This window comes from Salmo salar, chromosome 26, assembly GCF_965601325.2.
Source record: "Salmo salar chromosome 26, fSalSal1, whole genome shotgun sequence".
NCBI lineage: Eukaryota > Metazoa > Chordata > Actinopteri > Salmoniformes > Salmonidae > Salmo > Salmo salar.
Window position 1 is genome coordinate 20756496 of NC_138316.1, and position 15389 is coordinate 20771884.

At 44.7% G+C, this 15389-nt stretch overlaps 1 protein-coding gene across 1 annotated transcript in view; it reads left to right on the forward strand.

The window, feature by feature from the left end:
- LOC106587342 (disintegrin and metalloproteinase domain-containing protein 10) overlaps window positions 1-15389 on the forward strand; it is a 106887-nt gene that overhangs the window by 71901 nt on the left and 19597 nt on the right. Inside the window, exon 4 of the mRNA XM_014175660.3 lies at window positions 7376-7534. Within this exon, the coding sequence (XP_014031135.1) occupies window positions 7376-7534 (159 nt within the window). The remainder of the gene's footprint in view (window positions 1-7375; window positions 7535-15389) is intronic.

Below are 15389 nucleotides of genomic sequence, written 5' to 3' on the forward strand. Positions count from 1 at the left end.
TATTTTGTAAATGACATTGCCGAAGTCACGGATCGGTAGGATAGTCAGTTTTACGAGGGTATGTTTGGCAGCATGAGTGAAGGGGGCTTTGTTGCGAAATAGGAAGCCGATTGTAGATTTAATTTTGGATTGGAGATGCTTAATGTGAGTCTGGAAGGAGAGTTTACAGTCTAACCAGACACCTAGGTATTTGTAGTTGTCCATATATTCTAAGTCAGAACTGTCCCGAGTAGGGATGCTAGGCAGGCAGGCAGGTGCGGGCAGCAATTGGTTGAAGAGCATGAATTTAGTTTTACTTGCATTTAAGAGCAGTTGGAGGCCACGGAAAGAGTTGTATGACATTGAAGCTCGTTTGGAGGTTTGTTAACACAGTGTCCAAAGAAGGGCCAGATGTATACAGAATGGTGTCTTCTGCATAGAGGTGGATCAGAGAATCACCAGCAGCAACAGCGACATCGTTGATATATACAGAGAAAAGAGTCAGCCCGAGAGTTGAACCCTGTGGCACCCCCATAGACTGCCAGAGGTCCGGACAACAAGCACTCCGATTTGACACACTAAACTCTATCAGAGAAGTAGTTGGTAAACCATGCGTGGCAGTCATTTGAGAAACCAAGGCTATTGAGTCTGCCGATAAGAATGCGGTGATTGACAGAGTCGAAAGCCTTGGCCAGGTCGACGAAAACGGCTGCACAGTACTGTCTTTTATCTATGGCGGTTATGATATCATTTAGGACCTTGAGCGTGGCTGAGGTGCACCCATGACCAGCTCGGAAACCAGATTGCATAGTGGAGAATGTACGGTGGGATTCGAAATGGTCGGTGATCTGTTCGTTAACTTGGCTTTTGAAGACTTTGGAAAGGCAGGGCAGGATGGATATAGGTCTGTAACAGTTTGGGTCTAGAGTGTCTCCCCCTTTGAAGAGGGGGATGACCGCGGCAGGATCTCAGACGATACGAAAGAGGTTGAACAGGCTAGTAATAGGGGTTGCAACAATTTCGGTGGATCATTTTAGAGAGAGAGGGTTCAGATTGTCAAGCCCAACTGGTTTGTACGGGTCCAGGTTTTGCAGCTCTTTCAGAACATCTGCTATCTGGATTTGGGTGAAGGAGAAGTGCGGGGTGGGGGCTTGGGCAAGTTGCTGTGGGGGGTGCAGAGCTGTTGGTAGTGGTAGCCAGGTGGAAAGCATGGCCAGCCGTAGAAAAATGCTTATTGAAATTCTCGATTATCGTAGATTTATCGGTGGTGACAGTGTTTCCCAGCCTCAGTGCAGTGGGCAGCTGGGAGGAGGTGCTCTTATTCTCCATGGACTTTACGGTGTCCCAGAACTTTTTGGAATTAGTGCTACAGGATGCAAATTTCTGTTTGAAAAAGCTAGCCTTAGCTTTCCTAACTGACTATGTATATTGGTTCCTGACTTCCCTGAAAAGTTGCATATCGCGGGGGCTATTCGATGCTACCGCAGTACGCCACAGGATGTTTTTGTGCTGGCCAAGGGCAGTCCAGTCTGGAGTGAACGAAGGGCTGTATCTGTTCTTAGTTCAACATTTTTTGAATGGGGCATGCTTATTTAAGATGGTGAGGAAAGCACTTTTTTAAAGAACAACCAGGCATCCTCTACTGACAGGATGAGGTCAATATCTTTCCAGGATACCCGGGCCAGGTCGATTAGAAAGGCCTGCTCGCAGAAGTGTTTTAGGGAGCGTTTGACAGTGAAGAGGGCTGGTCGTTTGACTGCGGACACATTTCGGACGCAGGCAATGAGGCAGTGATCGCTGAGATCCTGGTTGAAGACAGCTGAGGTGTATTTTGAGGGCAGGATGGTATCTATGAGGGTGCCCATGTTTATGGATTTAGGGTTGTACCTGGTAGGTTCCTTGTTAATTTGTGTGAGATTGAGGGCATCTGTCTTAGATTGTAGGATGGCTGGAGTCTAACAAGCGGCAACAGTGAGAGACTTATTTCTGGAAAGGTGGATTTTTAAAAGTAGATGCTCGAACTGTTTGGGCACAGACCTGGATAGTATGACAGAACTCTGCAGGCTATCTGCAGTAGACTGTAACTTCGCCCCGTTTGGCAGTTGTATCTTGACAGAAAATGTTGTAGTTGGGGATGGAAATTTCAGAATTTTTGGTGGCCTTCCTAAGCCAGGATTCTGACACGGCTAGGACATCAGGGTTGGCGGAGTGTGCTAAAGCAGTGAGTAAAACAAATTTAGGGGGGAGGCTTCTGATGTTAACCTGTTAGGGCTAGGGGGCAGTATTGACACGGCTGGATAAAAAACATACCCGATTTAATCTGGTTACCACTCCTACCCAGTAACTAGAATATGCATATACTTATTACATATGGATAGAAAACACCCTAAAGTTTCTAAAACTGTTTGAATGGTGTCTGTGAGTATAACAGAACTCAAATGGCAGGTCAAAACCTGAGAGATTCCTTTACAGGAAGTGGCCTGTCTGACCATTTCTTGAACTTCTTTTCCATCTCTATCTTTTACTAAGGATCTCTGCTCTAACGTGACACTTCCTACGTCGTCCATAGGCGCTCAGAGCCCGGGAAAAAACAGAATGTCGTCATCCCAGCCCCAGGCTGAAACACATTATTGCCTTTCTCAAGTGGCCGATCAAGGGACACTGGGCTTAGGCGCGTGACCCGACCGCCCCCGCCTTTGTGATTTTTTCCTCTGTTTGCTGAAAAGGAGATTCCCTGTCGGAATATTATCGCTTTTCTACGAGAAAAATGGCGTAAAAATTGATTTTAAACAGCGGTTGACATGCTTCGAAGTACGGTAATGGAATATTTAGAATTTTATTGTCACGAATTGCGCCATGCGCGCGACACTTCTTTACCATTTCGGATAGTGTCTGGAACGCACGAACAAAACGCCGCTATTCGGATATAACGATGGATTATTTTGGACCAAACCAACATTTGTTATTGAAGTAGCAGTCCTGGGAGTGCATTCTGACGAAGACAACAAAAGGTAATCAAACTTTTATAATAGTAAATATGATTATGGTGAGTGCTAAACTTGCCGGGTGTCTAAATAGCGAGCCCGTGATGCCTGGGCTATGTACTTAGAATATTGCAAAATGTGCTTTCACCAAAAAGCTATTTTAAAATCGAGGAGGTCTGTAGCTATAATTCTTAAAATAATTGTTATGCTTTTTGTGAACGTTTATCGTGAGTAATTTAGTAAAATGTTAGCGAATTCCCCGGAAGTTTGCTAGTATGAACTAGTATGCTAGTTCTGAACGTCACATGCTAATGTAAAAAGCTGGTTTTTGATATAAATATGAACTTGATTGAACAAAACATGCATGTATTGTATAACATAATGTCCTAGGGTTGTCATCTGATGAAGATCATCAAAGGTGAGTGCTGCATTTAGCTGTCTTCTGGGTTTTGGTGACATTATATGCTGGCTTGAAAAATGGGTGTCTGATTATTTCTGGCTTGGTACTCTGCTGACATAATCTAATGTTTTGCTTTCGTTGTAAAGCCTTTTTGAAATCGGACAGTGTGGTTAGATTAACGAGAGTCTTGTCTTTAAATAGCTGTAAAATAGTCATATGTTTGAGAAATTGAAGTAATAGGATTTTTAAGGTTTTGAAAATCGCGCCACAGGCTTCACGTGGCTGTTACGTAGGTGGGACGAATTCGTCCCGCCTAGCCCAGAGAGGTTAACATGCATGAAACCAAGGCTTTTACGGTTACAGTAGTCAACAAATGAGTTCGCCTGGGGAATAGGTGTGATGCTGGGGGCTACAGGGCCTGGGTTAACCTCTACATCACCAGAGGAAAAGAGGAGGAGTAGAATAAGGGTACGGCTAAAGGCTATAAGAACTGGTCGTCTAGTGCGTTGGGAACAGAGAATGAAAAGGGCAGATTTCTGGGCGTGGTAGAATAGATTCAGGGCATAATGTACAGACAAGAGTATGGTAGGATGTGAGTACAGTGGGGGTAAACTTAGGCATTGAGTGACGATGAGAGCTTGCATCTCTGGAGACACCAGCTAAGACAGGTGAGGTCTCCCCATGTGTGGGGCGTGTGATAAAAGAGCTATCTAAGGCATGTTGAGCTGGACTAGGAGCTCTACAGTGAAATAAAACAATAACTAACCGAAACAGCAGAAGACACTGCTTGTTCACTGCTCGATCCACACAGCAGACATTGTGGGCTAGGTTAGGAATGCTGTGTTTCACGTGTAGCTCCTACATTTTTCATGGCGTCATTATGTCATGTACCTAGGTTATATAAGTATGCACGTCAGCTTTGACATCGGTTTTGCACATCGGCATTAAACTAGACATTGGGCCGATGTCGATGTTGGAATTTTTAGCTAATGTCGTCCGATTCCGATATCTTCACCGATATATCGTGCATCCCTAATTGATACACAATCCAAAGTGCATTTTAATAACTTTCACCATGCTCAAATGGATATTCAATGTCTGCTTTTTTTTATTTTTACCAATCTACTAATAGGTGCCCTTTGCGAGGCATTGGACAACCTCCCTGGTCTTTGTGGTTAAATCTGTGTTTGAAATTCAATGCTTGACTGAGGGACCTTGCAGATAGTTGTATGTGTGTGGTACAGAGATAAAGTAGTCGTTCAAAAATCATGTTTAACACTGTTATTGCACACAGTTGGTTCATGCAACTTATTATGTGACTTGTTAAGCGAATGTTTACTCCTGTACTTATTTAGGCTTGCCATAACAGAGGTTGAATACTTATTGACATTTCAGGTTTTCATTTTTAATTAATAAACAAACCTTTCTAAAAACGTAATTCTACTTTTACTTTATGGGGTATTGTGTGTAGGCCAGTGACCCAAAAATATCAATTTAATTCATATTTAAATTCAAGCTGTAACTCAACCAAATGAGGAAAAGGTCCAGGGGTGTGAATACTTTCTGAAGGCACTGTACATCTCTGGCATTGTGTGTTGTGTTAAATGCAGTTGCTCATCAGTTGGCCTCTGCCTGATAATTGAAGAACCCTGAACTGGAGGTAAATAGGTCATATCCCAAGTCCCATTCTCCCTTGAGTCCCTTTCTCCTCCACCTGTAGCTAATAGCTGTCTGTACTGGGATGGGAGTAGAACCCATCTGCTAGTGAAGTACTGTAAGCTAGTAGAGAGCCAGAGACCAGACCTCTCCATTATGTGTGATCAGATGGGCCTATACATTCATTTTCTCATTTGCCCCTCATAAAGACCAGCAGACTCCACTCTCCTTACTTTACATTAGCCAACTTAGCACTTTGGGGACCAGGCATTTTCATGGACTAAATTAGGTGGTTACCTTGGTCCCAGTCTACTGGAATTCTCATAATTGGAGTGAAGCTGCTTCTATCTGGACTGCAGAAGGGTTTCTGATTAGGTACAGGGGTAAAGAATATTGAATTTCCACTGTCTATATGGCCACATTAACCCAGCTCTCATTAGTGTTGTGTGTTCTTTTCTCTCCTTCTCTGACATAAAAGTCTAGTCAGTTGCCGTTGGGACACTCTGTATTCTCCTAACTAGGAATTATTAGTACTCCCTTTTCTGAGGCTGTGAGGGTATCCGTGTCTGAGTTCTGAGCACTCCTTGGCACAATAATCAGACTTGATCCATATGTGTGCAGAGGATGGGTCTAAACCCCCCTCTGCACTGGCCTTTCATGCCCAGATAAAGGGCTTCCTCTCTGGGCAAATGAGCAGTGCCCAAGCTGTGCCTTCTGGAGATCAGAAGGGAGAATCAGTCCCTGAAATTATATCCAAACCATAGGGCCGTCTTTAATGTTACCAAGTGCTGCCCAGTATAAAACAACATAGATCAAATTGGTCCTCACGCTGATCTCCAAGCTGTCTGTGGGGAAAGTATTATTCATGTATTATGAAGAAAATGGGACAGCAGAAATGACACATGAAGTCATCTAAAGTGACAGTTATTACTGTCAATGAATGGTCTCAGCATAGCTCAACATTCCTTTCCCTAGTATCCTGCTGATTTTGTTTAGATGGAGGTAATCTAGTTTACAACTTTATTTTGAGCAAGCACCTCTGTTATTGACTGTGGTTTGCTATTAATCTAATATGTGCCTAATGTACAGCAGTAGCATTAATGGAAAGCACTTTGTTTTTCTCACTTTCAGTATAAAAACTGCTACAAATACCAGTTAGTTTCCCAATGTATCCTGACGAACTGCATGGCTAGGGCCTGGAAAAACGAGGGAGGACTCTGGGCCCTTGGAACACACAGACAGAGATTTAGGGAGAAAGAGCTGGATGCTCCATGGGACAGCTGTGTGTTCTGCTGCTCTCGTTATCTCCAGCAGGAGAGCAGAGCAGACGGCCCCCAGCGGGCCTACTGGGCCTCTTTCCTCTGGAAACAGAAACCTAACTGGGGAGAGAGGCTGGCTGGCTGGCTGGTTGGCTGTGTTTCTCTGTCTACGCTAAACTGCAATGGTCCCTCAGGATAGCTATGAGACAAACGCTCCAACATTTTCGCAACCAATACAGAACTGAAGAGCGCAGCAGATAAAATGAAGTTGGGCTTCCCTATCCTGAGGAAAACAAGTCTTATTCTCTCCCTGATTTAGTTATCTTCTCCCATTGAGTTGCCAGTCATCTACGTCCTTTTCAGTTATAGCCCTCCAGAGTCTGCTGTTTTTATAACACAGGTTTAATTGGGAGTGGGAGTTTTTCTTCCAACCTGCATAGCTGCTGATGGAAAAGGTTTTTCAAGGAGCTTGCTCTTGACAAACACTGAATTAAAAACCATTCCTTTTCGTCGGCCAGACTCTCTCTGTCTGGTTCAAAGGCGGATGATGTTTAATAGACTCTGCTATGCCCTGACAGCATTTTGTTATATTCCCTCTTACTCCATTTATCCTTCTTTCTCACTGGTTCCTTGATTCTTCAAGCTTTAGTTGTGCCTTTTGCCTAAGAAACTATTCTTTGTTTTTCCCTGACACTAACCAGAGTCCAAGCTCTTATTACTAAAGTCATCATTTGTCTGATTTGAAGGTCAGATGAGGGGAGCAGGGATGTGTCTTTATGATGCTTCGTTCCACCCTGACTCTGTCCATGACGGTGTTCCCCCCAGGAACAGCTCACGGTCTACCATCTGCTCAATGTCTAGAGCTGTGTGTGTGTGTGTGTGTGTGTGTGTGTGTGTGTGTGTGTGTGTGTGTGTGTGTGTGTGTGTGTGTGTGTGTGTGTGTGTGTGTGTGTGTCCGCATTATGTTCTGTTTGTCAGCTTGCATTGGTCTGTATGTTTTGAGTGTGTTTCTCTCACATGTTGAGCATCGACTTTCTTCCTATTAACTGAATAGAGTTGAGTTGACCACCCTTCCTGACCTAGTCTTTCTCCTCCAGGTGAGAAGGGCACTCTGACCCACGGCTCGGTGGTGGACGGCAGGTTTGAAGGCTTCATCCAGACCCACCAGGGCATGTACTACGTGGAGCCCTCGGAGAGGTACCTCAGAGACAAGGATGTGCCCTACCACTCAGTCATCTACCACGAGGGGGACATCAGTGAGTATACTTGATTCACTGATCTCCTCTGCCAGTCATCCTGCAGGTCTGCTGAAGTAATGGTGCCAACAGCACTAAAATGAGTTCTACCTATCACATTAATGACAGCCATATTTTATAGACTTAAAGGACATGTTCTTTAAGGCTTTTGCTATATTGATTCAGACCATGTTGCCCATACAGTATGACTCTGGGTGTGCGTATAAGTGTTGATCATTTTTTAGGGATATAGCTTTAGAAATTAGGGGTTCATTGTCCTATTCAGCAGTTGGAATACAATTTTGTACCAAATAACACATTTTGTGCAGGCAAAGATTGTTATTATTGGAAGCACAGTGGATGGCTTGTTAACACCACACTATTGTCAGTGTTATTCGCTTTGAAAAGCCATTTCTTCCATCATGAGCATGAAATGGATTGAATTGGCTGTAGCAGCTCTAAATAGCTGTACCATGGCTGTGCTCTTTTTAATTACAGTTGTGTTCAGCCACTGACAACAGTGACTAATCCATGCTGGCTCGTCTGTCCCAGCTTTTCTCTCTCCACCTCTGCTGCATACACATCCCTCCCTATCATAGAGAACAGTAGGTGTCACACTGTGACATGACAGGGACTTTAGATAGTGACACTGAAAGGCGATTCTCTGCTGTAGGTATTTCTTGAGAGCAGCGATATGGACGATGATGGATGGATGAATGTGTGCCTAAATGGACTGAAGGATGGGGGTGGGACAGGACAGGTTTCTCTAGGCTTGGAGGTAAGGTCTTAAAGGCTGTGGAGTGCATACTGAGCAGAGTGGAGGTCTACGCTTCAAATACAATGCAGAGCTGTCAAAGGAGAGGTCTATCCAAGGGGAGTTTACATTGAGCATTTAGCCAGGAATAAGGTCAAGGCAAGGTCATGTCAGATAAACTGTGGAATGAGTCTGAGCCAGAGGAAGAGGAGCTGAGGAAGATTGCACTGGGACACTGTGGCAAGACACACACACACACACACACACACACACACACACACACACAGGGTTAGGGTTAGGCTGAGCCCTAATGATTGATGCGGAGTCAGGATGAGACGCCAATCCCAGTGCCAGGGAGTGGGTCGTCTTCCTTAGCAACCAGCCCACCAATTCTAGGTCGATCTGAGGTGTGGGTGTGGGCTAAGCTCCAGAGACCACTGACCCCACTCTCATCCCAGTACAGGCCAGAGAGCAGCCCCCTCAGGCAGGCAGGGAGGAAGCAGCGTGGAGGCCCACCCTGTGTTACTTGGCCCTCTTTTCCTCAGATGGGTCTGATTCACAGCCAGCCTGCCTGTTGACACACAGGCACAACCAGCCCAGCATGAGCCTGCAATCAGAGAACCTTTCTCTCACGCTTCTTCTCCACAATGTTGGCCTACTCTCTCTTTCTCCTTTCCCTTTTCATTTTCTATGTATGTATGAGGTGTCAAGAAAGCTCTCACCCTCTATTCTTCCTCCCATCCCTCTCTCTTTCTGTCTTTTTATCTGAGGGTGTGAACAGAGCCTTTCTGTTCCTCTTCCCTTTCTCTGTCTCTCAGTGTCATCCAATAACAGGCTGTCATCTGAACCCCTCAATAGTACTGCAGGGCTTGGCGACTGCCACAGTACCGGATTTGAGGTAGTTATGACCTACCTATTATTTGTGCTCTTCACATTTTTCTTCTTCTTTCCTTAGCAGATCATATTGCCTGAGACATTACATGAAGGGCCCCATTTCATATTTTTTCCTTCACTACTCTATGAAGCGAATGCCGATGCCCCAAACAGAGATTTTCTGTCAAGTCATGCTGCCGTGTGAAGTCCGGTCATAGCACTGATGGCAGCTCTCCTATAAAGATACTCTTACCTCATTTGTGCCACAAGGTACCACTATGGGTTAACATGCTCCACACTGCCTCCTTGTGGTGCATCATATTTATATTTGCATAGCGTGTCATGTTATCAGCAGGACATTAACACATAGTTGAGTCATTTATTAATCTGACTTTGGCTACATTCCTATGACACAATGAAGTATCAAATCCATATTGATACAAGAGGACTGGGTAAAGACAATCTTCCATTAGACCTGTTTGAGAACTTCATTCCATTTACATTTTTGTCATTTAGCAGATTCTCTTACCCAGAGCGACTTACAGAAGCAATTAAGGTTAAGTGCCTTGATCAAGGACACATCGTCAGATTTTTCACCTTGTTTGGTCGGGGATTTGAACCAGCGACCTTTCGGTAACTGGCCCAAAGCTCTAACCGCTAAGCTACCTGCCGCCGCATCCCATTCAGTGTAACATTCAGGTTTCAGCAGTTGTTTTAGTCAAACTGCTGTTCCTGGGAGTGTGTCTTTATCCACTCATTAAACAGTCTCTCCTCACAGATATCCTGTCTGCACTTGTATGTTTTCAGACATCAAAGAGACACTTCAAATGCACTTCAAACAGGTTCATTTTGTGGCGGAGGCTTTTTTCCTTGAAGAAACTGTGGCACCTAATTTTAGAATTCTCTTTCCTGTTGAAGCCGGGGTTGGTGAGAGAGAGGAAGGACAAATGGTGGAGGGATGGAATGAAGAATGAAAAGGCGTGACTGACTCTGTAACTCCCATTTCCGCCAGCTTTCACAACTTTGTCTTTCTTCGCTTCTCGTTCGCAAAGGCCTTTTGATTAGCATCTGAATGAGAGGGCATTCACTGCAGGGACAATGGCAGCTTTCTGTTTGGAAATAGAGAACACATTGTCAGGGCAGACCGTTTTGTTGTTCGGCCGGTCCAGTACAGAGCCATTCTCCTCAACTGACAACGGGGGACAGGTTGACCCTGAGCCCACTCTCTCCCCCTCCAACCGGTTGACCTGACTGCCCACTAGTGGCGCTTTGTGGTGACTCATCATATGATATGCAAAGCAGAATGCAAATGAACTGCGGTCAGTCAATAGTGCTGTAAGTACAGCCAGGCTTTAAGGAACACCATCCTGACCCTGCAGCACTTATCTCGACTTTGATTAAAAAAGCGAAATATAAATAAAATAACGTGCCAAAATCATTCCTTTACCACTTTTCTGCCATCGAAGAGTGTGAATTAAAATGTCTGTTTGTCCAAATTTGTCTGAGGAGAGGAGGTTAGGAAGGTTGAGGGAGTGTGAAACGCTGGCTGAGTGTAGTGTTTACTTGTATGTCGCAGAGCTGTGTGTGTGTGCTTTTGTTGGGCCTGAGTTTGTGTTCTTTGGGACTGAGTGTGTTTTCCTCAAGTTTTGAGGCGTATTCGTCGGCACTGTGTGTGTTCATTACGGCGATGCGTGTTCTTTAGGACTGTGTTTGTGTTTGGCTTGTGGCGGTGGCATTTCTGCTCCCGTCATGCAGGCTGGTGACCGACAGGTTAATTTGGGAGGTTTAGAACAGCAGCTCTGCTGCGCCGTGTCCTCCCCGCACTGCCAGACTCAACCTGAGGGCTTTGAGGACTAAGTCTCACTCACAATACGTCTAAATGATGCCTATAAGGACTTTGAAGAATAGGACTGTGTACTGAGTGTTATGTCTTTGGAGTCCATTTCATATTATTTATTTAAAAAAATCTTATCTTCTTGTAATATTATTATTTGTATTTTTTTTCCTCCCCAATTTCATGATATTCAATATGTAGTTATGATCTTATCTCATCGCTGCAACTCCCTGAAGGTCGAGTCATACGCCATCCAAACATGACCATGACCATGCCACACTGCTTCTTAACACCCGCTCGCTTAACCTGGAAGCCAGCCACACAAATGTGTCGGAGGAAACAACGTTCAACTGAAGTCAGCTTGCAGGCACCTGGCCCACCACAAGGAGTTGCTAGAGCGCGATGAGCCAAACCCTCCCCTAACACAGACTACACTGGGCCAATTGAGTGCCGTCCTATGGGACTCCCGGTCACGGCTGGCTGTGACTCAGCCTGGGATCGAACCCCAGGCTGTAGGGATGCCTCAATACTGCGATGCAGTGGCGTAGACTGCTACACCACTCGGGAAGCCATTTGGAGTCCATTTCTATGCCAGTATGTTGTGGTGGCTCTGGTTGTGATGGATGTAAGAGTGCTGATTGGTGTAGACTAAATGACACGCATACATGTACTGTAATTACATTGTCCTAGTTGTAGGATTGATTGCTTGTGTTTACTGGTGTGTGCTTTTGTTGTGATTAGGGGGCTTTCGCTATTGACTAGAGCAGTGGCATCGACTGTGTGTTGTGTACATTAGGGAAAAGATGCAGTGGAGAGAGGAGACCTTTATTGAAGCGTGCAGTCAGCATTATTGACTCCATCTCACTGCATGTTACTATCTGGGGATAACTTGGGGAGTGAATCATCTCTCTGCTTGGAACTGATCACAGAGCAGTCTGACCTGACCTTGTTTTATTATCAGCACATTGTACAGTAACGGCCTGATTGATTGATGGCATATGCATTCAGTTATTCTGTGTATTCAGGGTTGTTGTATTGCGGTGTATAGGTTAAAACATTCAAAGTGCTGAGTGTGGGATTGTGCTGGCCTGTGTTTTGAAGTCCTGTCTCAGGTATCTGAAGCAGAGTAGGGAGGGCATGTTGCCCAGGGGGGGGAGAGATGGCTCTGTTATCCCAGAGTCCTCATTAGTGACAGACACACACACACACACACACCGCATCTTCCTCCTCACCCTGCCTGCTCTGTTATGCAGCCCGCTTAGACAGCAACAGAGCTGTCAGGCCTGGTTGACACTGCGCCATTCCCCAGGCCCAGAGAGCCCCGGCTGAGGCCCCTGAGTTCACCTCACTCTGCCCAAACCCAAAACAGCATATCCATATGTTACTCTGCCTACCTCTGTCTCCCGCATAATAAGGGTCAGAAGTTTTCCATGGTCACGTAACCTAACCAGGAAAAAGTAACTGCCTGCCTCCCTGTGTGTCCTCCATACCTGTTCCCAACCCTGCGCCTTCGTCCTGGAACAAATGGCTTTGTTCTGTAGGGACTGACATCAGACAGAGATGGTGAAGTAGTTTGCTGTGAATAGATAAAGCCAACTAGGGAAGAAGTAGAAAGCCCTGTGTTATTCTGTTGACTAAACACACAGCCGTAATTGGAGTTCATTAGCATTCACGCCTGCTGTGAAGGTAAAGAGTGTAGATTACAAAAACCCATTATAAGAGTTTTCAGATTTCCACAGGCAATTATGGCTCTCTGCTAAGAGTTCTGTGTCACTATGGTTTACTCACTTTCATTAGTGTTTCACTGTGCAGTTCTGTGTTCTGCATTGTGATCGCTGAGCTCATTCTACAGGGGAGCTCTGTACTATGGTGAGACTGCTTGTTTATTGACTCATTTATGAACAGGATGGTGATGACAGGGAGGTGATGACAGGGAGGTGATGACAGGATGGTGATGACAGGGAGGGTGCTCTCCAACTTGCTTGCTGGCTGCTCTTCAATGGGTGACATCAGAGCAGAGTCAATAGATTTGAATTGGATGCGTTAATCAAAATGTTCAGTTTTATGAGAAAATTGGATCTGTGCACCTGCTTTAGGCAGACGCCCGTGAACAAACTGTGTTCTTGATGATCACCATGTTAGCTGGGTTGTAAAGTACCCAGCTGTTCTTCTGTTTTTACTGATTTGGTCCCATTGGGAATGCTCCAGCAGCCAGCCAGTCCACAGAGGGACACAGCACCACATGTTGTTCTGGGCAATGGCATTATTTGTCAGCAGAGGGCAAGGACACGGTCACTGCTTAGATGGAGGTTTAAATCTGGACTCTGTGGCAAAATCTGTGGTATCTCAGACCATTCTTTCGCATTGATCTGTGTCAGTAATTGTGAAGGTGTATTGCTGAATACTGGACATTTCTGGATACTGTAGTTTCAAGTAGTAGTGTTGCTCCTTATTGAGTCTGGTGTTTTTCAGAGCCTCTGGCAGAGGAAGGTAGAGGAAAGTCGAGCAGTGAGTGAGTCAGTGACATGTAATTTGGGAGGAAGACTGCTTTGTTACTCTCCAGCCTGGAGAAGGAGACGTCAGCGGTGAACAGAGGCCTATTCTTTCAGTTAGCGTAGACAGTCTGTGTGTTAGGCCTTGTTACACACACACACACACACACACACACACACACACACACAGACTGTGTTAGGCCTTGTCTCACACACTGAGAGCGAGATATTAACTACCCCTTCTTTCTGTCCTCTTGAACAATGACATATAATGCTCTGAAAGATATCTCAACCCTCAGATGAATGTTGCTGCTAGGAATAGTAAGGTTATCGTACTGGTATGTTTTAGAGGGCCTTGCATAGAGTAGATGAGGTTATACGGGTATGTTTTAGAGGGCCTTGCATAGAGTAGATGAGGTTATACTGGTATGTTTTAGAGGGCCTTGCATAGAGTAGATGAGGTTATACTGGTATGTTTTAGAGGGCCTTGCATAGAGTAGATGAGGTTATACTGGTATGTTTTAGAGGGCCTTGCATAGAGTAGATGAGGTTATACTGGTATGTTTTAGAGGGCCTTGCATAGAGTAGATGAGGTTATACTGGTATGTTTTAGAGGGCCTTGCATAGAGTAGATGAGGTTATACTGGTATGTTTTAGAGGGCCTTGCATAGAGTAGATGAGGTTATACTGGTATGTTTTAGAGGGCCTTGCATAGAGTAGATGAGGTTATACTGGTATGTTTTAGAGGGCCTTGGATAGAGTAGATGAGGTTATACGGGTATGTTTTAGAGGGCCTTGCATAGAGTAGATGAGGTTATACTGGTATGTTTTAGAGGGCCTTGCATAGAGTAGATGAGGTTATACTGGTATGTTTTAGAGGGCCTTGGATAGAGTAGATGAGGTTATACTGGTATGTTTTAGAGGGCCTTGCATAGAGTAGATGAGGTTATACTGGTATGTTTTAGAGGGCCTTGCATAGAGTAGATGAGGTTATACTGGTATGTTTTAGAGGGCCTTGCATAGAGTAGATGAGGTTATACTGGTATGTTTTAGAGGGCCTTGGATAGAGTAGATGAGGTTATACTGGTATGTTTTAGAGGGCCTTGCATAGAGTAGATGAGGTTATACTGGTATGTTTTAGAGGGCCTTGCATAGAGTAGATGAGGTTATACTGGTATGTTTTAGAGGGCCTTGCATAGAGTAGATGAGGTTATACTGGTATGTTTTAGAGGGCCTTGCATAGAGTAGATGAGGTTATACTGGTATGTTTTAGAGGGCCTTGCATAGAGTAGATGAGGTTATACGGGTATGTTTTAGAGGGCCTTGCATAGAGTAGATGAGGTTATACGGGTATGTTTTAGAGGGCCTTGCATAGAGTAGATGAGGTTATACTGGTATGTTTTAGAGGGCCTTGCATAGAGTAGATGAGGTTATACTGGTATGTTTTAGAGGGCCTTGCATAGAGTAGATGAGGTTATACTGGTATGTTTTAGAGGGCCTTGCATAGAGTAGATGAGGTTATACTGGTATGTTTTAGAGGGCCTTGCATAGAGTAGATGAGGTTATACTGGTATGTTTTAGAGGGCCTTGCATAGAGTAGATGAGGTTATACTGGTATGTTTTAGAGGGCCTTGCATAGAGTAGATGAGGTTATACTGGTATGTTTTAGAGGGCCTTGCATAGAGTAGATGAGGTTATACTGGTATGTTTTAGAGGGCCTTGCATAGAGTAGATGAGGTTATACGGGTATGTTTTAGAGGGCCTTGCATAGAGTAGATGAGGTTATACTGGTATGTTTTAGAGGGCCTTGCATAGAGTAGATGAGGTTATACTGGTATGTTTTAGAGGGCCTTGCATAGAGTAGATGAGGTTATACTGGTATGTTTTAGAGGGCCTTGCATAGAGTAGATGAGGTTATACTGG